At 40.9% G+C, this 27,827-nt stretch overlaps 2 protein-coding genes across 5 annotated transcripts in view; one reads left to right on the forward strand and one right to left on the reverse strand.

The window, feature by feature from the left end:
* Nucleotides 1-12,540, reverse strand: part of TMEM182 (transmembrane protein 182) — a 25,634-nt gene extending 13,094 nt beyond the window's left edge. The window contains exons 1-3 of one of the 2 annotated variants that reach the window (XM_078390242.1): nt 9,274-12,540; nt 3,855-3,954; nt 2,242-2,340 (exon numbers count right to left, since the gene is read on the reverse strand). In XM_078390242.1, the coding sequence (XP_078246368.1) occupies nt 2,242-2,340; nt 3,855-3,873 (118 nt within the window). In that variant the 5' untranslated portion in view covers nt 3,874-3,954; nt 9,274-12,540. Of the gene's footprint in view, nt 1-2,241; nt 2,341-3,854; nt 3,955-4,766; nt 5,272-9,273 lie in introns of those variants that run through there. The other variant, XM_072994519.2, reaches the window with a different exon arrangement.
* SLC67A2 (solute carrier family 67 member 2) lies at nt 12,531-26,176 on the forward strand. 3 transcript variants are annotated; one of them, XM_072994518.2, is made up of 7 exons: nt 12,717-12,829; nt 13,508-13,687; nt 15,397-15,484; nt 17,264-17,307; nt 20,225-20,354; nt 22,083-22,292; nt 23,083-26,176. In XM_072994518.2, exons 2-7 carry the CDS (start codon nt 13,565-13,567, stop codon nt 23,871-23,873), a joined length of 1,386 nt encoding a protein of 461 aa, XP_072850619.2. In that variant the 5' UTR covers nt 12,717-12,829; nt 13,508-13,564; the 3' UTR covers nt 23,874-26,176. The 3 variants fall into 3 exon arrangements, with proteins under 3 accessions (XP_020639708.3, XP_072850619.2, XP_078246367.1); XM_020784049.3 differs by lacking the exon at nt 13,508-13,687 and having other exon boundaries at nt 12,531-12,829; XM_078390241.1 differs by lacking the exons at nt 12,717-12,829; nt 13,508-13,687 and adding an exon at nt 12,933-13,477.
* Nucleotides 26,177-27,827: the final 1,651 nt, after the last annotated feature.

The following is a 27,827-nucleotide window of genomic DNA, read 5'->3' on the forward strand; positions in this document are numbered from 1 at the left end:
AGTCCTATAGATGTTTGCACAGAACCAATGCTCACAGAGTTCAATGGCGCTTAGTACTCCCAGGAGGAGGGGCACAACTTTAGGGCGCTGTGGTAGTCAGCAATAATATCTCTCGCAACACTTCTCCTGTTAGAGTAGCAGGACTATTTAGTATCAGTTATTGTGGTTAAACACACAAAAACATAGGCTCCTGATGTAAAAACAGAAGAGGAATACAGCCAAACATTATGTATCACATTATTATGAAAGGTGTTTTTTTTACGATCACAGATAATGTAATCAAAATTTATTAAATTACTAAAGGCTCCATATAAAGCTGAACTATATCCTGGGAAGAGTAATTGTGTGCCATCAGGTCAATTCCAACTTATGGAGATCCTTTTCAGGATTTTCCAGAAAGCTGGGTGGATAGCTCCATGAGTCAAGATATCTGGTTGGGAGTTTGATTCCCCACTGTGCGTTCCAGAAGAGCCAGCCTGTGTGGCCTTGGGCAAGCTGCACAGTCCCAGGGTGCCCTCAGAAGAAGGGAATGGGAAGCCCTTTTCTGAGTATTCCCTACCTAGAAAACCTTGAAAAGGGCTACTATAAGTCAGAACTGACTTGATGGCAAATGTTGATGATACCGGAGGAAATCTCCAATGCTGTATGTAATTTACCATTATTTCATCACAAAAATACATTCATTTAAATTTAAGGAAAGATATAACTACATGGACCTATTTTATTGTGGGAAATATAAGGATATCACATGACTATACTCAAAACAGATTTATTTGTACCCAAAAAAATATTTGTTAAAAGAAATGTATGTCAATTTGAAGCTGCACTAATCAATAAGGAAAATTAATGAATCTAAAAGAGCCTAGTACTCCAATTCACATCAATCAAAAACATAACAAATGTAAGGGTGCTTACATCAGGACAAAATGGGTTAGTTCCATGAAAAAGGAATGCTTGTGGAAGACAAAGTGGATAAAGAATTTACTTACACAAATTTGAAAATGAAAAAATTTACACAACTTACACATGATGATGGCACTGATTTGAGAAGATCAAATATTGGCAATGGTAAGTTATACTCACTGAAATTTGTAAAAAGTATTTTGAATATAAATTTTTCAAACATCTTGGCTTCTATACTTCTTTGAGGCCAAAATTCATCAGTTCAGAAGAAATGGTCTTTGGCCCTTTTTTTCAGCATCGCTGTTTGAAACTGACTTACTTAAATATAAGGTTGCATGTTTGTGCTCACATTGCAGAACCAAATGAACTTTGTATCTGATAATATAACCATTCTTACATGAGTTTCTACCCATACAGTTCGGAACTGGAGTTTTATGCTGTGCTGGATGCCCAGTCTATGTATAGCAGGGTTGAAGGACCTGTGGCCTCCACAAGTTGATGGACTCCAGTTTCCATCAGGCCTAGCCCAGTTAATAATCAGGATAGTGAGGGTTGTAGTCCAAAATATTAGGGCAAGGGAGGGACAGGTAGTCCTGAAGACTACATGTCTCCCCCATGCAATAATGACAACTTGAACTTCAATAATGTAGTCCTCTGCTCAATTACTCTGAAGGAGAGATGGACATGAATCACTTTGTGCCAGATCACCCTAAGTCACTGATGTGGCACCCCAGCTGTCATGCGTTCTCTTCTCCCACCCACGTCCAGCTGGTTCCCCCACTCACAAGTTGGCATGTGCTGCTCAGTTCCCTCTTCTTCACACAATCTTCCAGTCCTGGCAGAGGCATGAACTTCCCTTCTCTGCCTCCTCCAGCAGTTGCCCACTCAGACAAAGAAGAGGGAAGGATTCCTGAAGTGCTGCCTTTGAGTGGCCAGCTGCTGGAGGAGGCACAGAAGGGAAGTCCATGCTCCTGCCAGGATTGTAAGATTGCACAACAAGGAAGGAACCAAGCAGTGCATGCCAGCTTGTGAGTGGGGGAGCCAGCCGGGGTGGGTGGGAGAAGGGAACATGACAACTTAGGATGACCCAACATGAAGCAGTTTGTGCCCATCTCTACTCTAGAGTAAGGCCAAGTGAAATCAGTGGGACTTACATCTCAATAAAAGTACATAAAATTGTGCTAGAAGTGTTATATTCTTTTGCTGAAAAACTAAGAAGCATGAATGGAACAGATCATCATCCAACTCGTTTAGGATTTTGTTCCCAACAATAGCCAACCAGCAAGTCATTACACTGATAAACCCTTCCCACGCACCAGTGAACAAGAAAATACTTACTAATGGCAGAATCATAGGCAGTTGAGTTGTGCTCATCTCGGAAGAGTGGAAACGGAGAGAGATAGGCATGGGTGCAGTTTTTAGACGGTGATTGGTTAGCTGGAAAATGACATGTGTTAAATTATAATCTTTCATTTACACCAAAATTCAGTAACTTCTGTTTATTTTTATGAAGTGCCTGAGTACCATCCTGGAATCCCGCAAGTGCAACAAGCAGCTGATAAGTTCCGTATACCATTTGGTTCTCATTAGCATTATTACTGATATATTCAGAAAAACTACATGTTCCACAACAGCAACAATGACGGCACAGGATGTTTCTACTTGCAGTTGTATATTTTAAATCCAGCTGGGCAAAGGGTGGCCGATATGCTGTATGCAGGCCCTGCCCTCCCATCATCCCCCATAACACCCCTCATAACTGGAGGAAATTTGAGGGGAAGAGAAAATCAGAAAGTCATACCTATTTCCTGGAGGGGCTGCCAGTCACTTTATATGTGTTGTAGCCCTTGTTCAAAAATTTCTTCCATGACCTTTCAGAGCTGGATATTAAAGTTAGTGTGCATGTGTATGTATGAGAAACAAGCCCTTTGGGGGAGAAAGAAGCCTCTACTTTCTGAGAAGGAATGACTTCTTTATCCCATTAAAAGTGCCTTTTGAAGGGGGGGTTGCAGGTTACTTGGCTATTATAAAAAGCGGTAACTCAAAAAAAGTTGGAAACCACTGCTCCAAGGATAATTTAAATAATATTCCAGCTTCCCTGGGGACTGTTTTAGCCATAATTTTTTTAAAAAAATGGAAATGACCATTCAAAAAAAAAAAAAACTCCACAGACCTGTAAATTACCGTTTTTCAAGTCTGAAAAATGGCAATCAAGAGTGAAAATGGCCCCAGACTTTGTTAGTCCCTGATGTCAACTGAAGAGACAGAGAAAGCAAAGCGCTCCATTTTGTTTACATGTGTTGTGCCTCCTCCTACACAAGCAGGAGCATGCAAGGTGCTGTAAAAGCTGTTGAAGGGCCTTGTGTGATGTCTTGTGCAAGGATTTGCACAATGCGTTTGCATCAGCTGTGTTGAAGGTTTTCTGAAGATGGAACTAGTGGCCATCCCCTTTCTGCACACAGTGCTGAGGACCCCATGCACACCAAACATCTGTTCGTAGAAGCACAGTCAAGTAGAAAAGAGTCCATCTTTAGACAATTGGAAACCAATATGTTCCTGTACTTTCTATTATTTGAATGAATATCGGTAATGCAACAATTCCAAGATATGGTGATTCTGTTGACTGCATCTAATAGTGTTAATCTGCCATCAGCACAGTTTCTGCTGAACTGTTTTCAGCAAAGCATATGTATTCCCCTTTCCTTAAACAGTGACACCCCTAACCCTAAAGATGTTTCAGAGAGCTGAGTGATCCTCTGGAAGAGACCTGAAGAAGTTGCACATGGGGGATTAAGAAGAAGAACAGAAAGTCCTTTTCTGTGAGCAAACATCCACTGGAGTTATGTTGGATGCAGTCCTCTACAAATAGATTTTCCTCAGTGAATATAATTGATCACAACAAGGGAAGCATAATCAATAAAATTAAACATTTGTAAAAGGAAGATACTTACTATACCAAAATTTCCACATAGTGCTAGTATTCTCATCAACCTTCCCATCAAACCAGCATCTCCAGAAGAAACCTTCATGGTGGAAGATAACTTTTTCTTCCTTCACAAAAGAAACACACAGGTTATCATTCAATGAAGAACACATGTATTGCTCCCTGCTCTGCAGGTTTAGACATCTGTGGGCAATAAACAAATCACAGTATTTAAGTACAGAGCTTTGAAGGGGGGGAAAAAAGAAAAACTCATATACATATACAGTGGTGCCTCCCTAGACAATGATAATCCGTTCCACTGAAATCGCTGTTTAGCGAAATCATTGTCTAGCGAAAAGCATTTCCCCATTGGAATGCATTGAAACCTGTTTAATGCACTCCAATGGGGAAGAATCGTTGCTGTCTAGCAAAGATCGGCCATAGGAAAGCCACTTTGCGAACCGCCGATCAGCTGTTTAAATTGCTGTCTTGCGAAGCTTAGGTCCCAAAAACACCTGTTTTGCGAGCGCAGAAGACGCTGTCAAAATCGTCATCTAGCGAAAATCGGTTTGCGAATCAGGGACCAAACATTGTCCAGCGAAATTCCCCCATACGAATCACTGTTTTGCAAATCGCTATAGCAATCGCAAAAAGTCAATGTTTAGCAAAAAAACCTGTCATGCGGGGTAACTGTCTAGCGAGGCACCACTGTATATAAAGGAACTTGAAATAGTTCCAGAATAACTCTGCTGTTTCTGAACATATCAAACCAATGTCAGAATCACAAATAATGAGCCACACGAGCATGCACACGAGTTTTAGAGGATGTTCGCTTTCAAAATGAGTGTTCCTCATTCGTAAGTGATATTTCTAGACAAGGAATAAATAAACTGCAAGATGCCATTCAGAGCAACAGAATTAACCAATGTCATATACTAACCATGGTGTCATTCAAACCTTCTGAACACCTTCCAACCTCCGTTGCAAGCAGCCAATAGTCTGTTCCAAAGGCAACCAAAAAGAATAAAATTCCAAGAGCTCCGAAGAAGCCACCAAAAAATATCCCAATGCTCAATTTCATCGCTTGTTTTGCGTTTTTAAAAAATGATGATATATTTGCAATATATAAATATATATATTGGGTGGAGGGGAATAGCTTTCTTCAGAAAAAGTTATTTTAAAAATCACACCACTGTAGGGGAACTTCTGCTACTCGTCTCTGAAGACGTGGGTAATTTTTATCATCTTTCTCAAAGGGCTTTTCCGCTAGTGCTTTGGCTTAATTTGTGTCCCATTAACGTGCAACCTAACAAACAGGCAGGGGCTTCTATTTTAGGAGACTCTATAGAAGAACGTTATGGTATTTCCCTCAGCAGGCTGGGCTGGCCCAAAATAACTGACCTTCCCTTAGCTGGATATTCACTTGAAAGGCAGTTGCAACTTGGTGCATCAACAGGCACAGATGGGGGATGAAATTACTGTGCGCCTGTTATTCAGCACTGTTAGATCTCAATATCCAGTGCTGGGGAAGAGTTTTGACAGGTACACCCTCTAATCGATGTCTCTCCCTCTCATAAGCAGGCACAGGGTGCCTGCTCCCAGCCATAGACAAACATACAAAGCACACAGCCAGGCTGACAGCCATAAATATTGTGAGCCACATGGAAGGTTTATCATACCGAGTTTGAAAAGGAGGGGCAGGAAGGAACCTCACTGACCAACTGAGGCCAAAACTAGGAAATACATTTAGCACATCACTGGAAGAACAAAGAGGACCAGCTTGTCCTAGTTTAGACTTGCCTTACTCCTTATTTTGCAAATCAGCTGGATTTTTTTAAATTTTATTTTATTTTTGGTGACTGGTTATTGGAAGGTTAAACTCATTTTTCCTTTGGAAGGCTGAGTGAAGGAATTATACGTGAAGGGAAAAAGTTGCACACTCTTCACAATACACCTCTCCCTCTTCGTTTGCTGACAGGTGAAGACCATTATTTTAGACAGGGTTTAAACAACTATTGGGACAGCTTTTAATCTGATCTACTAGACATTATTATTGTTGTTGTTGTTGCTGCTTTAATGTGTTTTTGGGTGTGTTCAACAATTTTGACTAATTGTTTTAATAATGTTATATATTTCAATAGTTTTTAATATCATAATTTATTGTGATTTTAGTTGGTTTGTATTTTAATAACTGTGAGCCGCTTTGGTCTCTTAATTGGGGGGAAAGGCGGCATCCAAATGAAACAAAGAAATAAACGATCTAATCAACCCTGACCAAACTGGCTTATTCACAAGGATAAGAACACCATTACAAATCTTTTTCAGGACACTAAACACTGAGTTTTTTTTCTGCCTTTGGAGCCAATTATTAATCATCCGAACACAACAAAGCAAAAAGAAGTATTTGAAAGATGCAATGTGAGGCATCACCCAAGAAAGAGAACAAAAGAGGAAAAAGTTTACTGTAAAATGTACTTACCTTTATTTATTTATTTATTTATTTATTTATTTATTTATTTATTTATTTATTTATTTATTTATTTATTTATTTATTTATTTATTTGTTTATTTATTTAACTTATATGCCGCCCACACTACCCGAAGGTCTCTGTAATACTGTACATTAGTTTATGAAACACTATCTTCTCATTCTAGGGGACTGGAATGCTAAGGTAGGGAGTCAAGAGATAAAAGAAACAACAGGTAAGCTTGGCCTTGGAATTCAAAACGAAGCAGGGCAAAGGCTAATACAGTTTTGTCAAGAGAACAAGCTGGTCATCACAAACACTCTTTTCCAACAACACAAGAGGCGACTCTACACATGGAAATCACCAGATGGGCCATACCGAAATCAGATTGATTATATTCTCTGCAGCCAAAGATGGAGAAGCTCTATACAGTCAGCAAAAACAAGACCTGGAGCTGATTGTGGCTCTGATCATCAGCTTCTCATAGCAAAATTCAAGCTTAAACTGAAGAGAGTAGGAAAAACCACTGGGCCACTCAGGTATAATCTAAACCAAATCCCTTACGAATACACAGTAGAAGTGAAGAACAGATTTAAGGAACTAGATTTGGTGGACAGAGTGCCTGAAGAACTTTGGATAGAGGCTCGTAACATTGTACAGGAGGCAGCAGCAAAAACCATCCCAAAGAAAAGGAAATGCAAGAAAGCAAAGTGGCTGTCCAACGAGGCCTTACAAATAGCAGAAAAGAGAAGGGAAACAAAATGCAGGGGAGATAGGGAAAGTTACAGAAAATTGAATGCAGACTTCCAAAGAATAGCAAGGAGAGACAAGAGGGCCTTCTTAAATGAACAATGCAAAGAAATAGAGGAAAATAACAGAAAAGGAAAAACCAGAGATCTATTCAGGAAAATTGGAGATATCAGAGGAAAATTTTATGCAAAGACGGACATAATAAAAGACAAAAATGGAAGGGTCCTCACAGAAGCAGAAGACATCAAGAAAAGGTGGCAAGAATACACAGAGGAATTATATCAGAAAGTTTTGGATATCCCGGACAACCCAGACAATATAGTTGCTGACCTAGAGCCAGACATCCTGGAGAGTGAGGTCAAGTGGGCCTTAGAAAGCCTGGCTAACAACAAGGCCAGTGGAGGTGATGGCATTCCAGTTGAACTATTTAAAATCTTAAAGGATGATGCTGTTAAGGTGCTACATTCAATATGCCAACAAGTTTGGACAACTCAACAGTGGCCAGAGGACTGGAAAAGATCAGTCTACATCCCAATACCAAAGAAGGGCAGTGCCAAAGAATGCTCCAACTACCGGACAATTGCACTCATCTCACACGCCAGCAAGGTTATGCTCAAAATCATACAAGGTAGGCTTCAGCAGTATGTGGATCGAGAACTCCCAGAAGTACAAGCGGGATTCCGAAGGGGCAGAGGAACTCGAGACCAAATTACCAACATGCGCTGGATTATGGAGAAAGCCAGAGAGTTCCAGAAAAACATCTACTTCTGTTTCATTGACTATGCAAAAGCCTTTGACTGTGTGGACCACAGCAAACTATGGCAAGTCCTAAAAGAAATGGGCATGCCTGACCACCTTATCCATCTCCTGAGAAACCTATATGTGGGACAGGAAGCAACAGTTAGAACTGGATATGGAACAACGGATTGGTTCAAAATTGGGAAAGGAGTACGACAAGACTGTATACTGTCACCCTGCTTATTTAACTTATATGCAGAATACATCATGCGGAAGGCTGGACTGGAATTAAGATTGCAGGAAGAAATATCAACAACCTCCGATATGCAGATGATACCACTCTGATGGCAGAAAGTGAGGAGGAACTAAAGAACCTTGTAATGAGGGTGAAAGACGAGAGTGCAAAAAACGGTCTGAAACTCAACATCAAAAAAACTATGATCATGGCCACTGGTCCCATCACCTCCTGGGAAATAGAAGGGGAAGATATGGAGGCAGTGACAGATTTTACTTTCTTGGGCTCCATGATCACTGCAGATGAAGACAGCAGCCCCGAAATTAAAAGACGCCTGCTTCTTGGGAGGAAAACAATGACAAACCTTGACAGCATCTTAAAAAGCAGAGACATCGCCTTGCCAACAAAAGTCCGAATAGTGAAAGCTATGGTTTTTCCTGTAGTGTTGTATGGAAGTGAGAGCTGGACCATAAAGAAAGCTGACCGCCGAAGAATTGATGCCTTTGAATTGTGGTGCTGGAGGAGACTCTTGAGAGTTCCCTGGACTGCAAAGAGAACAAACCTATCAATTCTAAAGGAAATCAACCCCGAGTGCTCATTGGAAGGACAGATCCTGCAGCTGAGGCTCCAGTACTTTGTCCATCTCATGAGAAGAGAAGACTCCTTGGAAAAGACTTTGATGTTGGGAAAGTGTGAAGGCAAGAGGAGAAGGGGAAGACCGAGGATGAGATGGTTGGACAGTGTCATTGAAGCAACCAACATGAATTTGACACAACTCCGGGAGGCAGTGGAGGATAGGAGGGCCTGGCGTGCTCTGATCCATGGGGTCACGAAGAGTCGGACACGACTAAACGACTGAACAAACAAACAAATCTATGATTTGAATAAAAATACAATACATCTGATCATAGAATGGTGAGGTTGAAACCAACCCTGCTATCTAGATGCCAACACTTGAAACATACCTCCTGTCCTCGCTTCTTATGAATCTTTAACTTTAATCTGGACTTAACTAGACATTCTTTGTAACAGAGGACTGTCCTCTGTCTGCCACAGAAAGCAGCAATGTGGGAACCCCCTCATCACACATTTCAGCAGTGGGTGAGCATGAATGGAAATATTGCCAGTGTCAATTAGACCCAGAAGTCACCTCCAAACCATTGAGATATCCAGCAGATGAACAGATGTGTTTTTATAAGAGCATGTCCTGGACCCTCAATGGGTTGGAACAACTGGGGAGATAACTGTGATACTACCTGTTTCTGGGGAGCATCTGGATCTTTTAGAAAATTGTCTGGAACAAAGAGCTTGGTGTGAATGGGTGGATCTCTTTCAACTCACATGTCCACAATGATTCACTTCCTGGCAACCATGCCTACAGTTTTGCAATTTCTAAAACAAAATAAGAATAAAAATAAAACTAGAATTCCATTCTTTAAGTTGTGCAATTCCCTTTTAAAGGTTGCTGTTTCATAGCTATTGCCTGTGAAAGGAAAATCTACACTATCCACCTCATGAATCGTAAAGGAAAATCTCACAGTGGCATCTCTTAAACTGAAATTAAATCCTTATGTTTCATTGTAAGAAATAAATCATACCCTGTAGAGTTTCCACTCTTATGGAAACAATTATTCATTATCCTGATATAGATACAAATCTTCTAAAGTTCAAAAAAAATGTTAATACAAAAGTCACTGGCCCAAATGTATCGAAAGAAAGAAAGAAAGAAAGAAAGAAAGAAAGAAAGAAAGAAAGAAAGAAAGAAAGAAAGAAAGAAAGAAAAAGAATCATTCCACATATTCAGTGCCTCAATGCCATTTTATGCCCAGTTACTATGGAAGAAACATCCACTAAACAATGTTGTTTGGTTGTCTGAGTAAATTATTCTTAGTACTGCCTTGTTTGTTTGTTTGTGCAAAGTGAGCAATCACAAGCTTGATATATTAGAATGTAACACCTACATGTTTTGTTCATGTTCACCTGTACTATTTCATTGACTGCGGTTTGCACATGGAAGATCCTTTGTGTTGTTTTTTTTAAAAGGTGAGAGAGTAGAAATATTAAATACTAAGTTCCATCAGCCACGTACAACCTGCTGCTCTTGAATGCTTTTTCAAAATATTCCTCACAAGTAATGGGCAAACTTTAAAACAGTTGTCTTCAGACTATACAAAATGCATTTCAGATGGCTATTCAATGCCCTAATCATCAAAGTTGTAGACCAGAAAGAAATATGAATCACAGCTACATTTTACCATAAATTTCTTATTTGGAAGTCTTGATCTTCCCTCTTTTATGATCTAGAAATCTAAGAATATGTCCCATTTATTGCAATAAAATTTCAGTAGCTGTCTTTTGTCTTTCTCAAAAAATGAACATAAGAACAATGTTTGAAAATTAGTATTACTTTAAAATATTTGAAATATTTTGAAAATAGCATCTGTAAGACTAAGGTGTTTTTATTTGTCATTACTATTTCTGGTATAAATTGTCATAAGACAAACATGACTACCTGTTTGTTATATTACCTTTTGAAAATATTTGGTATCTTCTAAAGTATGGAAAGAGGCTGATTTTTTTTATCCAGCTTTTTTAAGGAAACAAAGGAGACAAGAAAGTCTGTTTCCTGTTTTTAACGTACAAATGAGCTGATTTAAAAAAAAAAACACCAAAATCAAGCCACTCATTACCAGTCTGTGTAGAAACCTATTTCTTACAGATATACCAAGAAATATTGAAAATGTGTCAGATTTTGCAACATCAATTACTACGCACATCTCCTCAGAAGTACATTTTACAGAGCTTACTGTGTCTTATTCCCTGGGAAATATTTATCCAGCATTGCAGCACAAGTCTTCCAAAAAACTATACAAATTCTTAATACTGTAGAACTGGAAGGGACTCTATGGATCATCAAGTCCAGGTCCTGCCAAAGAGGAAAATCAACTTCTTGCTCTGCAGCTAGATACCAAAACCACGGAGCTAATCCAGCACTCCATTTCACACTCCCTTCCCCCTTTTTGGAGAAACCATCATGTCTCCCATCCATTATCATCATTCTACAGTATATATATTAGGGCAGCACAGATATACTGCATCACTTATAAATACTGTATATATAAGTGATGCAGCATATCTGTGCTGCCCTAATATTGTGTTTAATTTGACAATATCTGAAATAGCTGTATTCTTAAATCTATTCACAATATGGCAAATTGACAGGACTTGGACCAAATAGGATCACTTGAGGTGCATATACCATTTGGATGTGAGGTTTGCACCGAATGGCACAGTGAACCTCTCCACAACTCTATTTAACCAGCTCCAGCCCACTTCAAGGAGCCTGTGGAGATAAGCTGTTACTCAGCCAAGTGACCAGGGGGGAAAATGCTGTAAATTATGATGTTGCATATGCATTTTAATAAGGAAATATATTGCAAAGGTAATATGGTGTCAGTTTCATTGTACATTTGTATCATGTAAGAATAGCAAGGTGTTGCTCCACATCCTTCTAGCCTAGAATACCAACCCAAAGTGCTGTTACCTCAAACCCTTTTCTTTTCCAATGTTTTTCTATTTTAAAAAAAAATAAATTTCCATCTAGGTACCCTTTCTGTGGAAACATGCTAAACCAAAAACAGCTTCCACCTTGTTGGTGGATACTACTGTATTAACAACTCTTTCCCCTTCGCACTCCTTTCAAATAACCTTTTGCTTACAATTTCCTTGAATGTCAGGCAAAATCCAAAGAAACAAAACAATTTTAAAAGTGAATTTTCGTGGACAAGTCCATTTGAATGTTTTTAGGAACCTTTAATGGTGCTCATAAATAAATAATTCTCCACAGCTATTGTCACCAAGACAATGGCATTACAACTTATTTCCCTGCTCCCGCAACGAAGCCCTTCGTTTGTATTAAGGCAAAACGTTCAGTTCTTATCCAGGCTCCAATTCCATCATATCCTCCTGAAAGCAAGTCCAAGTTAACTCGATGGGGATTGCTTCTAAGTAGAAATACACAGCGCTTAACTTTAGAAACCCTATTCTCTCTCATTACTAAATTTGTCGCATTATTTTTGCAACTCCCCCCTTTAAAAAAAAAAAAATCTGGCTCAACGAGCATCCCAAAGGGTATTAACAGGGTCATAATGCCTTTCCTAAGGCCGAGCAACATGCTTGTTGCAAAAGAGTAATCGGAAAATGCCACTGGAAAATAAGTTTATGCCTGTAGTAGCGGGCGTGGGCACGACGCTGTTGCGCTGGGGGTCCAACGCCCATCATCACCCCTTCCTGCCAGAACAGCCCGAGGAGAAAAATGATGGGTGCTGCAGTGCAGCAACGCCTTCAGGGCCACTTGATTTCCCCCGTGTTGTTTTTAACACAACACGGGCTTCCTTCTCTTCGCCCCACCACCTTCTTGGCCAGCCGGCGGTGCGCCTGCGCTGCGTCCGGCCCTTCCCTCGCCCGCCCTCCGGTCCTCCTCTTTCCTCTCACTCCGCTTCCAAGAGGCGGAGCCGGTGTCGCTTCGCTTGAGGGAGGCTGGGTCCCCGCCCGGCCTTGGTGTAAAGAGGGTTGTGCCTTTTTGCTCTCCTCTTCGCCCTTCCGCCTGGTCGTTGCTTCCTGGAGCCCCGCATGGAGAATGGGAGTCCTAGCAGGGACCCGCAGCCCCCGCTTCGTCCTCCTCCTCCTCCTCTTCTTCCCGGAGGAATGGAAAGGCCTGAAGCGGCGGCGGCGGCGACATCGTCGTTGTCAGCCCGGGGGGTTGCTCGGCCCCGCCGGCTCATCCTGTGTCTGTATGCGGTGGGCTTCCTGGTGAGCTGGGCAAGGACGGCAAGGGGCTGGGCAGGAGGAGGAGGAGGACCCGGTAGCCCCGTAAGGGAGACAGAAGGGTTACTCCTGCTCGGGAATCCGGAGTGAATCCCGATCACGTTGTAAAATCAAAAGGGGGGGAGAGGGGCGAGGCGGAGACGCTGTTACTTGCACCCCCGTACGGAGAATTTACACACTGCACGCGCTCAGAGGCACGCTGCCTGCCCTCGGGACGAATTCGATTTGAGGGAGGGGGGGAAAGCATATTCCGGGTCGCAAATTTGAGCCCGGCAGGAGAGAAAAAGTGGGAGCACGTGAGACGATTTCGGGGAGGGAAAGAGGCTTTTATTGACACAGAAGTGGGATGCTGCGATTCTCTTTCGAAAACCAGATACTGACGTAGAAATGCTTGTAAACACGGACTGTACACTTTAGAGGGCTTGGATACAGTTTATGGATGAGGCTTTTTCTTCCTTATTATGCAAAGGTAGTGGCTATTTTCTACAATTAGCCACTGAAATCAAGTACAGTAGTTACACTCTGGAGGGCATCCAGGACCCCACTGGCAGTGTATTCAGACACTGGAGATTGTAACAAGGCCTACACTTCCCTGGCCAAGCTGCAACTGCTGTAGTCCATCTTGTGGATCAGGTACCCACTGAAGTCTGCGTTTCCTTTTAGGCATACTAATTAACCTCTGTGTTTGGAGACAGTACATCTCACCTCTCCTTGCTAAGCATGCAGCTGTTTGAAACTGCTGGATCAGGTGGAGGCAAAGTGATTTCACAGTACCACGAAATGACTAAAGGCAGCATGGAATCTGAGTGTCAAGTCATCACCTTTCCTGGCAGTTTACTCTTGGTTTGTTTCCCCCCCATTAATTTTCCATTTATTAATAATAATCAAGTCAATTCTGACTTTGGGATTTTCTAGGTAGAGAATACTGAGAAGTGGTTTCTCATTCCCTTCTACTAGGGTTGCTCTGAGACTATGCAGCTTGCCCAAGGCCACACAAGCTAGCTCTACTTGCAAGAGGCACAGTGGGGGAATCGAACCCCCAACCTCTGGCTGCACGGCCAGATACTTAAACCACTGAGCCAGGTCACACGGTAATTTCCCCTCAATTCTGTTTCCCAAATTCATTTCCCCCATCCAGGATTTCAGCCTCCAATAACATATTAGTCTGAATTGATTCTCGTCTATCACCATAATATGAGAAGTTCCAATTTTCCTCACACAGCTCAGTCTTCCCACCAGTCTTAATGCAGCAAAAGAGTAATCTTTGTATTATGGGGAGTAATTATTTATGTGAGCCTCCATAAAGAAAATTCTCCTCATATAGAAAAACTGAATTCTTGTAGAGAAAATTTCAGGTTAATGCTGTAAGATACAGTTATTTCTAGAACAATGAAGCTGTTTTGAAAGCATTTTTTTCAAAGTTGGGAACCACTAAGAGTTTACCATCATCTACTCTATCTAACTAACTATTTTAAAAGCTCAGGCAGAGAAAGGGTACCATTCATCAATGTTCACTCTCCTAAAACTTCCTTATTTGCGTAATTTTAGATAACTTTGCTTCCTCATTGTTGTATCCAAAATATGTTTACCAGCACCTACTAAAATGCTTTAGCTGGGGCGCCACAAACTAGAACCTTTATTTTGCACCTCTTCCTTGATGGGGAGAGGATGCTGGATAGCTCGGTGGCTTATTTTTCTGGCTGCAGAAGGTTGGGAGTTCAGTTGGTTGGGAGTTCAGTTCCCCAATGTTCCTCCTTGAGAGGGGCTAGACTTGATGATCTTCCAGCTCTGCGGTTCAAAAGCTACTGTTATCATTATCATCATCATTATACAGCAAGTGCAGTTTCAACCAGTTGTCTGTGGCAACTAAGACTGAAGTGAGCAACAGAATTTTGTATTAAAAGGATTAAGGGAGTGTGCAGAGCCATAGAATTCTCTGCCTGAGAAAGAAACTGGGCTCCTTGAATGCAAGTACACATTATTAGAATAGGCTTGCAAACAAGAGCTAATAAAATCCTTTGTGGCTTCATTTTATTTGTTGTTTGCTTGCAAGACTGTATAGCTATTGTTTCAAAAAAGGCAGAGAAATGACGGTGGGGTTCTCTCTGTATTAGATAAGAGCTAGTGCCCAATTAGTGCATGTTTCTCTTTTCCTAAGACCTTCCACAGACATTAGATGTTGAGGCTCCATTCAGTAGTTCAGAATGGCAACCAAGTCCAAAAATATTTCTTAAAGGTCTTTCATAGGCAAATGTAGTTACACTTGCCTGGTGTTATGAACATGCACCTATTTCCTGAACTTGCTAGGATTTCTGTAGCACATGACTTTATGTTACTGTGACCATAGTAGTACAATGGGGGGGGGGGAGGTGTTCTTAAAATGAGAACTCTGAACATTACTTCTTCCGACTACAGCTGCCCCAAAAAATCTAGTCTATGATTGAGGATTCTGGCAGTTGCAGTCCAAAAAAGGCAAATTTCCAAGTTCTTCCTAACTGTGGTTGTGTCATATGTCTGAACTTACTAAAAATGTTCTGTTCTCTGTTTTTGAGGATTTCTTTGGTGTCAGCATGATTGTACCCTTATTAAGCCTCCACGTCAAGTCTTTAGGAGCGAGCCCAACAGTTGCAGGAGTGGTAGGTAAGCACATCATCTTGACTTGAAAATTGGGGGACCATTCAAAGCAAGGCATAGTACGCTGCTTCAGTAAGCTTATCTTTAATTTGAGCCCCTTGTAGGTGAACTCAGAAGTCACTGTTTGAAGTTACCAAAACTACCTGTGGTTCTAGAACTGTAAAACTGTAAACTTCCCAGTACACCCTAGAGCAGGGGTCTCCAAAGTACGGCCTGCGGGCCACATCCGGCCCACCTGGCCTTTTCCCAGGTGGGTGTGCGGGTGGGCATACGTGCATACATGCACATTCCTTCAGTTCTCGAAAATATTGCAAATATATTGTGTGGCCCTCCATGTGAAATGTTTGGAGACCCCTGCCCTAGAGTAACCAGCTTGTGATGATGTCACTTAAGAGCTTGAGTTGGGACTGCTGCCCTTTGGCCAACATTAGCTGAATTATGCTGTGTCACATTTTTAAACCCAAACCCTACTGGCAATTTATATGTGCATCAGTTAAATCGCATGTGTCACAGTAATGAATTGTTTCTTAGTAATGGGATGCCTGTTGTATTCTTGGTTGTACACTGATCACACAACTGACACCCTGTTAATTAGCAGCAGTCTGCCACTGCAACTTGCGACTATTTTGTAACTTGCACAATTTATACATGCATACATTGCTAGCAGGATTCTAGCCTAAAGAAGCCACATGACTTTTTACTATTTTAAAGCATGTTTACTGTCTGAAGTATTATACTCTCTGATTTTTAACAATGTAGGCAGAACATTGAATAAGTAACCTTTATATTTGTCCTTTAATATTTGGTAGTATGAAGCATATTGGTCTTCTGCTCTTAGGGATCATTGTTAGTAACTCTCTCCCATAAATATGTATAATTCTGCTCTTTAAGAATCTATAGAGAAATAACATCATTGGAGTCATGCTAGATACACATTCATATGGTCTAGTGAAATAAGCCATTTTCTCTTCAGGGTCAAGCTAAAGCCGGAAGGGAAGGCTTGTTTACATGTAAATTGCATGTTTATAGTGCCAGTTGGTATCACGAACCACCTCCTGCCTCCATTTTCTAGGGGGAAGTTTTTCATTTGTTCAAAAATGTATTGTGGTTTTCTTTCTTTAAAAAAAGGTACAAGTATATGAAATTGTAAATGAATAGATGCACATGCAATGTCTTCAAAAATTGGGAAGACAGAGTATCCTAGCTGAATTGCGGAAAGAGTAGCAAGATGCAAGACGCAAATTGTGTTCCGTTTGTAATTGTCTTCTCTTTTTTTCATATATTATTCTGGCTTTTTAACAATAAGTTGTTTTTCTTTTCTTAGAAGAAATGGGCAGTGTTGCTCATTAGTAACAGATTGTCAATGCATTACTTTTTAGGGTTTTTTTTAAATTTAAAATCACTTAAAAATAGCAAAATGGCTTTGAATTCCCCACAAACACCCTGAAATAACATTTTGAATTAGCAAGTAAATGTTCACTCATTACATCTCCCCTTCAAAACCACCTAATGATATCAGTAGTTTTTACAATATTTTCCAAAATGCATTGTTGCCCTTAATTTTACTTCTAAACTTAGTATTATTTACACTGCTTCTTTTATCTTTGTTCCTCACAAACAGTGGTTTTGTCGCTTATGATTCAGTTTTAAGGGATTTATTTATCGAGAAGAATCTGTGAAGTAAACATGTCAGAAGATAATCTGTTTTCCCACTGTATAACATATATTGCTGAAAGATTATTAATAGTTTCCCCCCCCCCTCCCCAATCATTTCTTTGTTTTCAGGGTCTTTATATGGAATTCTACAACTATTTTCCAGTACATTAGTGGTAAGTTAGTTCTATTGGATTATGAACAGTTTCTGGCCTTTTTAAATTTGCTCTACTAGTGTGATGCAGTAATGAAGAATCTTGTATTTAAATATGGAATACCTTCTTCAAAACCTTATTCTGGTATTTAGCTTACAAAAGCAAATCACTGTCTTTTAGCAAAGCTTGTCCTTTAGGCTTCTGTCAGGATACGTGAGGTTTGTGTAAGTAAGGTAGAAATATGTGATGCAAATTATACAAAATCACTGTGATCAACTTAAAGATATAGTTTGGTGGTGGGATGTGCAAAGGAAAAGCTTTCATGTGAAGTACCAGACAGACTCAGGGGAACTTGTGTTGTCCTCATTGCCACTAGACAAATGACCCCTGTATTACAAACTATCTTTGAATACATTCATCCATTTCCAGAAATGCTTTGCCATGCATTGTGCTGTAGGAGTGATGAAGCATGAGGCCTAGGGACCAGATGGTCCTGCTAGAATCCCTCCTGGGCTGAGTGACCTCAGGGCTGCAATACCTCAGAGTACTTGGTCCCTGAATGACAACCTGGCAAGGATTTTGTTGGCCAAGAGCCTAGTTTTGGGTCTCCTCTGCCATCCCTTGCACAAGCAAAATGCAGTCAACCAGCACTTGCACGAGGCAGTTGAATCTCAGTCTAGAAGTACTGGCTGTACAATCAAGAGACAACAGTGGTTATTAGAGATGGGGGTATTTGTGCAGTGGTGCCTTACTAGACGATGATAATCCATTCCACTGAAATCGCTGTTTAGCGAAATCGTTGTCTAGCAAAAAGCATTTCCCCATTGGAATGCATTGAAACCTGTTTAATGCATTTCAATGGGGAAGAATCGTCGTTGTCTAGCGAAGATCGGCCATAGGAAAGCCGCTTTGTGCACCACCAATCAGATGTTTAAATCACTGTCTTGCGAAGCTTAGGCCCCAAAAACACCTGTTTTGTGAGCGCGGAGGGAGCTCTCAAAATTGTTGTCTAGTGAAAATCAGTTTGCGAAGCAGGGACCAAACATTGTCCAGCGAAATTCCCCCATAGGAATCACTGTTTTGCGAATCACTATAGCAATCGCAAAAAGTCAATGTCTAGCGAAAAAATTGTCATGCGGGGTAACTGTCTAGCGAGGCACCACTGTATATGAATATCCCCACACAGGTGGTGTTAATGAGGGTCCAGCCCCATGAGGCCGGACAATCCACTCACTGATCTGCCGCGGACGCAGACCTCACGATTCTACCAATGGATCCGCAGCACGCAATCCACTCGCCACTCTTCGACCTTGCAGTGAGGCTTGGGCTCCCGCCAGGAGTGGCAAGCAGATCGTGCAGTGCGGATCCATTGGTAGAATCGCGCGGTCTGCATCCATGGCAGATGGGTGAGTGGACCGTCCGGCCCCATGGGGCTGGACCCTCGTTAACGCCACCTGTGTGGGGATATTCGTATACAAATACGAATACCGCCATCTCCAGTGGTGATTCTTCCCTAAAAGCCTGGGAGGAGGTAGAACCTGGGCAGGAACTGATTTCTGCTTTGAAAAATAATTAAACTATTACTGTTGTTTCCATATCTTACATTCAGAAGCTAGATTTATTTCTTTAATTGTTTTTGATGGAGATTAAGTAGGTAAATGTCATGTGGTTCCTTAATTTTGAATATAATTTGACTTTGTACAAGTGGCAGGTCCCAAACTGACACTTTGCCACCACTCACCCAGCCTCCAATCAAACACACCTTACATAATTCCAGCTTCAACATCTTACATCTGCACAAGTGAAACTAATGTGCAGCCAGACAATGCATTTTATCTGTTGTTGTCACATCCGTATTTAGACTCTTGTGTAGTTATCAGTGCTGATGTCAGTATAAACCCACATAGCATCTCCCATTTGCTAGCTTCTTTTCAAAATTCTCTGTGACCTTGCCCTCATGATCACTTTTTATTATTAACACACAGTTTAGGTAACTTCAGAAGCAATCTGTAGTTGTCAGAGGGGTTACATTATAAATGTATTAATTTTTTAAAAATTGCAATCTATTTTCATTTTGAAAATTTGTAAGCAATGTAATGAAACTAAGTTTTTTGTTAAATCTGAACATAGAGTTAAAATAGAGACCCATTGAATCTTGTAGGATAGATATTAGTCATGATTAAGTTCTCCCATTGATTTCAATGGAGCTTCTCTAAGCATGACTAAATGTTCTTGGTTAGTGTGGAAACTTTAGCAGGTCAAAAAATGCGGAAAACAGACTGATCCCAGGTACAAACAGATATGACCATATATCTCCAGTCTTGGCATATCTCCATTGGCTCCCTGTCAGTTTCCGTACTCAATTCAAAGTGCTGTCTTTGGCTCTAAAGCCTTAAATACCGTATTTTTCGCTCCATAAGACGCACCTTTCCATAAGACGCACCAATTTTTTAGGAGAAGGAAACAGGAAAATATAATCTGTTTTCTTCGCTCCATAAGACGCACAGACTTTCCACCGCCCTGTTTTGTGGGGGAAAAGTGCGTCTTACAGTGCGAAAAATACGGTAGTTTAGGACCTCAATACCTGTCGGAACATCTCTTATTAAGCAGCTACCCATCCCCCTCATTCTTCACAGTCAAAGGTGTTAAAAGAACTTTCTTGGTTGTGCCCCCCCCCATCTTTGGAATAAACTTTCAGCAGATGTTTGCCAGGCTCCTTCCCTCTCAGTTTTTAAGAATGGAGTAAATACATAACTGTTTAAAGCTGCCTTTTATTAGTAATTGTATCTGTGATATTCAATGTCATGCTTCTTTAATGAAATGATAGTTTAGCTAGTCAGTGGTTTGATTGACTGATTGATTTACTTATGTGTTGATTTGTATTTGTATATTGTTTGTATTTATTTATTTTCTTGTTGAATGTTTTTGTCCTATACAGGGATCTTGGAGTGATATAGTAGGAAGATCATATTGCTTACTTGTCTGTATTCTCTTCAGCGCGTTGGGTTACTTTGTGCTTAGTATGTCCACCAATATATTTTTATTTGCCATAGCTCGGATTATTGTAGGTAAGTGACCAATCATCTATTTAGGAAAAAGTTTGGATAATCTTTAGCTTGCTAATAGAATATTCCAAACAGTTGAATATATTGTGCAGGATCTGAATGCATCACTCATTTTTAATATCCACTTTTCCAATGAGAAAGTTAAAGTGTATTTTTGCCATGAGAATTAATGGGACCCAAAATATTATTTGTTTGTTCAGTTTGTATCCCATTAGTGTCAAGGCACTACTCTGGGCAGATTACAACATAAGTAATAGAAAATAAAAATAGAAACTTTAAAAGTAACAGTAATAACCCTGTAGCTAAATTGTGAATGTTGTTATCAATACAATAATTTTGAGGATATTTCATTAAGAGCATGATCACACATGTAAAAAAAAGTATTTGAATCAGATTTAGCATGTTTTCAATAGATTTTTTTAAAGGCAACTAGATGATGTATATGGAAGCATAGAATTTTTTTTGCCCAGGAATCATATTTTTTTAATCAGAAGTGTGGTATTTTACTGGCAGCAGAGGGTCTTTTATTTTAATGCAGATGTAAAATTGATGTGTTTTAATGGTTTTGACATATGTGAATGCCTCCGTCGCAAACTGGCCAGATAAATGTGCAAGATCAGAGCTGAAAGCTTGCATTCCCATCTGTTTTTCCCCCACTACAATTCATGCCAGACTATCGCTGTTCCACTTGGGAAGATTTAAAAAACAAATAAAAAAAAACAGGACAGCAGCAGGAAGTGGCTTTGGGAGGCAGCCAGAGCGAGGGCAAGTGGGCTTAGGACAAAGCCTCAAATGAAAATCCCCTTCCACACATATAAAACACAGTTTAAAAACAAATTAATAGTTTTCCCAAGAGGATGCACACACTGACCCGAAAAGCAAATTACTACATGTGACTTCAAAATGATTTTACTCCAGACATTTCACAATGTATTTTCATAGCGGCTTTTAAAGGCTTAGTTTATTAGTTTTATTAGGATGGTTTTAAAACAGGGATACCCAGTATAGTATTGTACATAAAGTGATCCATAAAACAGAGTTTATGTAAGACTCAGGAGGTTTGGCTTGGAATTCCCCTTAGCCATGGAAACTCACTAGAGGATCACTGGTTAAACCGCTCCTTAAATACCTCACTTACTTAGGGTTGCTATAAGTTCTGACTTGATAGCACATGATATACAGTGGTGCCTTGCTTAACGACGATAATCCATTCCAGGAAAATCGCCGTTTAACAAAAATATCGTAAAGCGAAAATAAAACCCCCATTGAAATGCATTGAAACCCGTTCAATGCGTTCCAATTGGGTAAAAACTCACTATCCAGCGAAGATCCTCCATACGGCGGCCATTTTCTCTGCCTGTATAGCGAGGAATCCGTCCCTAAACACAGTGGGGAACCATTTAATTACCCAGCAGCCATTTTGAAACCGCCAGTCCGCTGTTCTAAAAACATTTTGCGAAGGATTGGTTCCCGAAGCAGGGAACCGTTCATCGCAAAGCAAAATTCCCCCATTTAGACCATCGTTTTGCGATTGTAATTGAGATTGCAAAAAGATTGTCATAAAGCGGATTCATCATAATGTGGGGCAATCGTTAAGCGAAGCACCACTGTACAGAGTTTTTAAATGGGTGGCTAAAAAAGGTATTAGATTCATAAGACCACATACTTATTTTTAATGCTAATTTCATTTTAGTGTACATAACCACTCTAAATACCTCTTTTATTTTGTAGGTATTTTTAAACATACTCATTCTGTTTCGAAGGTTGTAATCTCTGATTTGGTTCCTGAGAATGAACGCCTCCTGGTAATAGGACATTTCAACGCAGCTTCCAGTACCGGTTTCATTTTAGGACCTATTGTTGGGGGCTACCTTACTGAGTTAGAAGGTGGCTTTTTCCTGACAGCCTTCATCTGTGCATCCCTCTTCATCTTGAACGCTGGTACGTTGTTGGATGTTTTGAACCTAAATTTTTCAAAAAGCGATTTCTAATGTATGACTTTCATCAAGCTTTTATAACTTATTCATGCAAAGCAATAAATTAGTGTTAAGCAATAAATTCAGTATAATCACTGTAGACATACAGGTGCAAGGGTTGGTGGCAGCAGTGGGCAGCTCCTTTTTAAACAGGTACTTCCTCAGAACAGAAAAATGATCTTCCTGCATCAGACCTCAGTTCTGGCCAGCAAAGAAACAGGGAAGCATCTTCCATATGATTACACACGTATGTATATGTGTATGTCAGTACTGCTAAGATACCCCACTGGGCCTCTCCCTGCTTTCTCCATCTGAGCAACCTAATTTAGGAAAGAGAAAAGAAGGCTTTTCTTGGTTGGTCTTCTATTTAAACCAGGGGTGGGCAACTTCTAGAGATTCAGGAGCTACCAAACCCACACCAGGACTTTGAAGGACCTCATCCAACTTCACCCTCCTCCAAAACTTTTGTTTATATATACCGTGTATATATATTCTTTGCATTCATACATATCATCAGTCAGTTTCGTGTGCAGTTTCATTACTACTATTGCATATAAACTATTAGTTACAGAGAATGTTTTGATAATACATTCTTAGTTGTTCTCCTTCAGAGAGTCGTATGAACTGGTTCAAAGCACTAGCTGCACACCAGTTTTGTTTTAACAGTATTATACGTAGTGTTAAATGTTTGATTTTTCTTAAAAATCATATAGCCCATATTCAGTGTGTATTGATTTTGTCAATTTCCTTCACAGGTCTTTTTTGGATGCTGCTGTGGTGTGAAAAAAAAATTTACGGCAGTGAATGGACCGCCACTAACAAAGTGAGAGATGTTCTCTCAGCAGAGGAGGAAGAAAACTTGGAGCTTATTTCTTTACCTCACGATGCTATGGAAGGCAGTCCTCCCGCTGCGTCCTCTTGGACTCAGGTTCTATCTGTGCTGAAGAGGCTCAGCAGCATCGCAAGGTCTGATCTGTGGGATGTTTTTCTGGTACGGCTTTTGATGTCCATTGCAGTCATGCTGTACCATAGCAATTTTGTCTTGGCACTTGAAGAGAGATTTGGGATTAAGCCTAAATTCACAGGCTATCTCATAAGCTACAGCAGCACCCTCGGAGTAGCTGCTGGCTTTCTGCTTGGACCAATCACAAGACTGTACCAGCACCAGACCTATGCCATCTTACTACGGTCAAGCGTTGTCACTTGTGTGTTTATGATGTTACATTCTTCATCAGCAAGTGTATGGATTGTGATCTTGTCTTCCACAGCTTTAGCATTTTCAACTACCGTTGGACGTACTTGCATTACTGACCTTGAACTAGCCCTGGGCGGGAATGAGGCCAGTGGCATGCTCATAGGTGTCGGTCAGTCGGTCTCAGCTGTGGGCCGCATAATTTCACCTCTTCTCTCAGGAATTGCCCAGGAGTTCAGCCCCTGTGGGCCCCCCGTTCTGGGAAGCCTTCTGGGATTTATCGCTGTGGTCATAATGGTCTTGAATAAATCAGAGTATTCTGGCCTTAGGAGCAGAAAGTTGAAGAGAACCTAGTGAATTGTTTGCCATACTCTTATTTACACAAAAGCAACATAATTGGGACAAATGAAGGTCTTGTAACAAAGTTGGTAAGTGTTCAGAGTGGTTGTGTTCCATCTATAGAATACTTGGGAAATGACCTTTAAAGGGAAAAAAAAGACAAAAGCTGAAGAGAAAGATTTCCTTCCTTGACCCGTCAGCCAAACAGCAAAACAACGCTGGCCATACGTTGCACTTTTCTAGTTGTAGTGCAAAGGGAAGGTTATCAAATAAGCTGCATCATTGTGTCTTCAAATACAATTTTAAATGGGGTGAAAATCCTTTTTTAAAAAAAGAAGCTTGAATAGATCCTGATTCCAAGTATCTGCTGCTTCAAGTAGCTTTCATTGCAGTGATTCAGCCTCTTTGGTAATCCACTTAGATCACTTTTTGTGAGGCTTCAGGAAGGGGCCAGGTTATTGCTGGAACAGGTTCCATACAATGTTCAGACCAGCACTGCAGCCTTTGGACAAATATGCAGGTCTGTTACTGGCCTGAGTATCATTTGGTTACAATACCGTTTCCAAATGTCCTGTCAGTGTTGTCCTTGCATTGCATTGTCTGCTGTCCTGAAGCGTGGAGGAAAGACTAACTGTGAATGTCCTTTAGGCTATGATACTCACTAGAGAATGCTGCTGTCACTGGCGGTCCAGCCACACCGGCGTTTGCTAAGCCAAAGCCCAGGGGCAGGAAGAGATGGCAATGCTGTTTTCAAAGGACGTTTCACTGCCCACAAAGTGGGTCACCAGAGTGTAGTTTGTTTTTCTCTTCTGCTTTCTCTTGGTTCATAAGTGTTCCTTATACTTGAATTCAAGAAAGACTGTCCTCTGTGACAGAGAAACAGCGGGGGAGCTGGTTTTTACTGCAACTGCTATCCAGAAGGTAATTCGGCTTCCTCCATGGCAGCTCTTGAGGAGTTTGATGGCCTAAGGCAATGGTTCCCAACCTTGGGTAAACCAGGTCATCATGGACTGCAGTTCCCAGAAGCCTTCACCACCGGATGTGCTGGCCGGGGTTTCTGGGAGTTGCAGACCAAGAACACCTGGGTTACCCAAGGGTGGGAACCACTGCCATAGGAACTGATCTGGTGGAATGTACTATCTCCTTTTTTTAAAGGCAGGAAACATGGGCTTTCTTTAAAGGAGCTTTGGCCTTGTTTAATATGAGTGCACTGAAGCTGAAAATAGACCCATTGTATGTAAATTAACATTCAGAGCAGCATATATTCACCAAAACGTCATTTTAAAAAAAACACCATGAACTGAACTCTCCTTGAAGAGGTGTGTACCTAGGTTTTATGCCTTCCTGTTTTCGCTCATGCCAAGGGATCATCTGCTTGAAATGGAAACTTTTGTTAAATCAAATCCACCTGAAACAGATCAACATTTAATAGGGGCTGTTTAGTTAAAATAGCATTTGCCCAAACCTGCTCAACTTGTGCCCTTGAAAATGGCCCCCTAATTTTACCCTAGAGCTTTCTGTGTGCATGATAATTCCCAGTCTGAGGCAAGCAACAAAAAACATCAGTCCTTGTTAGATTACACTGAGATCCACAAGTTATGCACGAGAACTATTCTGCAATGTGGATGTGTTATATTTATCGGACAGACAAAATAGAAGCAAGTGACTTCAGAGGCCTGCAACGTATGGCTGCTGTTATAAGCACCCTTCCTTGCAAGTAAGCTCAGCTTCTTGAAGCCAAGGTACATTTTATGCATGCAAGCAGCTAACTCTATCCTATTCCTAAAAGTTTATTTTGAGATAGTAATGGGGAGTAAAGATGTTTAACTCCCCCCCCCCGCCTTGTCTCAAATCATACCTGTTCTGTTCTCTCTTCTTGCACCATAATGTTCTGCTTACCTGTTTGCCACCAAACATTAGATTACAGCCCCACAGGAGGCCAGAATGCCTTGATGGGGCCGTGGGCAGATTGAATAAAAAATGTGGTAGGTAGGGAAATGGTTCCCTAATCAAGGTGGTTTGCAACAAGTGGCATTGAACGGCTCATCACCCAAAATGTTGATTTACAGATTTTCTTTTGAGTACTCCAGCCCCCATCATAAGAGGAATTCAGTAAGAGTAAATCTTATAGGTGTATTTTTATATATACATATATAGACTATAGGGAACAAGGAAAATTTATGAAAATGTCATCTCAGGGATGTGTCATATTCTGTTTTAAGGAAGTTTGAAATATTTCTGAACCGTTCTGTACAAAGTTACAGTTCTTCACATTGCACTATGTGGTTGATGGGGAATAAAAAGGAAAATAATGCTTACCTACTTCTGGTCATTTGCATAATCATTGTTCTAAGCCAGGGGTCTCCAAACTACGGCCCACAGGCCACATATGGCCTGCCTTGCCTTTTTATCCAGCCCTGCAGGCGAGCAGGAGTGCACTCATATGTGCGTGCGTGCACCTTCCTTCAGCCCTAAAAATGTGGAGCATATATGATGTGGCCCTCCCACTGAAAAATGTGGAGACCCCTGTTCTAAGCAAAAGGCATACAGTATATACATATTATCTTCAAAAATCAAAACTGTCTTACACAGTTTGAACATTGCTGTGGAAACAGGCAAGGAAAAAATTTACATACATGCCCAAGATAGCAAGTGCAAAACCTCTCGAGGGATTGGATTCCAGTCAGCTTGCAATGCTGTTGAAAACAACAGAAAGTTTCAGAATCCACAGCTGAAAGGTCTACCAAGTAGCAATACCAGAAAATGCTGGTATCAACACTAATTGGTTGTGTTCAGTGTTAATGACCCAAAGTTATTGTTTCTGTTTTGTGATTTCCTGCTCATTAATATTTATAGGCAATATACTTCCAGCTGCACTAAGCTAGCATCTGTCATCGCCTGTGCAAGACAGCCATCTCCCAACCTTCCCCGTGACTCTTCTGCCCTTTTGCAAAATTTAGCTTGAGGAGGATTAGGGTATCAGCAGCAGGCTTCAGTAATGGCAATGGCTTTACTTCATAACTCTGGAAGTGGGGAGTGCATTAGGAACAGGAAGGGTGGATGCAGTGCCTCCTGCTTTACCCACTGAACGGGTAGGAACTCACACTGTGTTTGCTTTCCAACTGCTGTAGATATTTTAGTGATTTCAAACTTTTATCTCCTACTTTTTCCCCAGCACTGGGATGTTGTATGTTTGATTCCCACTGTGCCTGACAGGGTCTATACTTGTTGACCCATAGGGTCCCTTCCAGCTCTGCAGTTCTAAAATAATTTGATTTGAAGATTTAAAGACAAAGGTGAGGACCTTCTTGAGAAAACCCACACAAATAAGGGCATATGCCTATTGGGTTCCCCCTTCTGCGGGATGCCCTTTGTAAAATCACTCATGTGCCTGATCACAATCAGTGTGTGACTGGTTGTACAAACAGTAGCCCAGTGAGGAGGAAACTTGTGCAACTGCCCTTCCACGATCACATAAGGCAAAGCCTGTGCTAATTCTGAAACCTACAGCAGTTTTGGAGAAAAGATTCAGCACGGAAGTCTGAACCTACAGAAGAGACTGAACGAAATCTTCTAAACTTAAATCCATCAAGCCTCAGAACTGACAAGGTGACTTTGACCCCATCAATCTCAGCCAGAGTGGCCTGAAAGAGTTGGCAGAATAAAGTGAGAAGTAGGAGAGCTGTGCAGGCAGCTTTGAGCTTTTTGGAGGAAAGAATGGATAGGAATGTAACTAAATTTCTTACAGTGAAAGTAATCAAGCTTCCCTATGCATCCAAATAACTTTGGGGAAGCTGAGTGTAGGCATCTGCTGATGGAGTACTGATTAGAGATGAGATATTTGGAGCATTCCAAATAATTAAATCCTGAAATTTGTCCTCCCCCCCCCCCCCCCCCCCGTTTTCAGGCTCTTCTGTGGCTTCTCATAAGGGAGCCCTTTGAATCCATTAAGATCTACTCCAGAAGAAC

Source organism: Pogona vitticeps, chromosome 3, assembly GCF_051106095.1.
Source record: "Pogona vitticeps strain Pit_001003342236 chromosome 3, PviZW2.1, whole genome shotgun sequence".
In the NCBI taxonomy this organism is placed as follows: domain Eukaryota; kingdom Metazoa; phylum Chordata; class Lepidosauria; order Squamata; family Agamidae; genus Pogona; species Pogona vitticeps.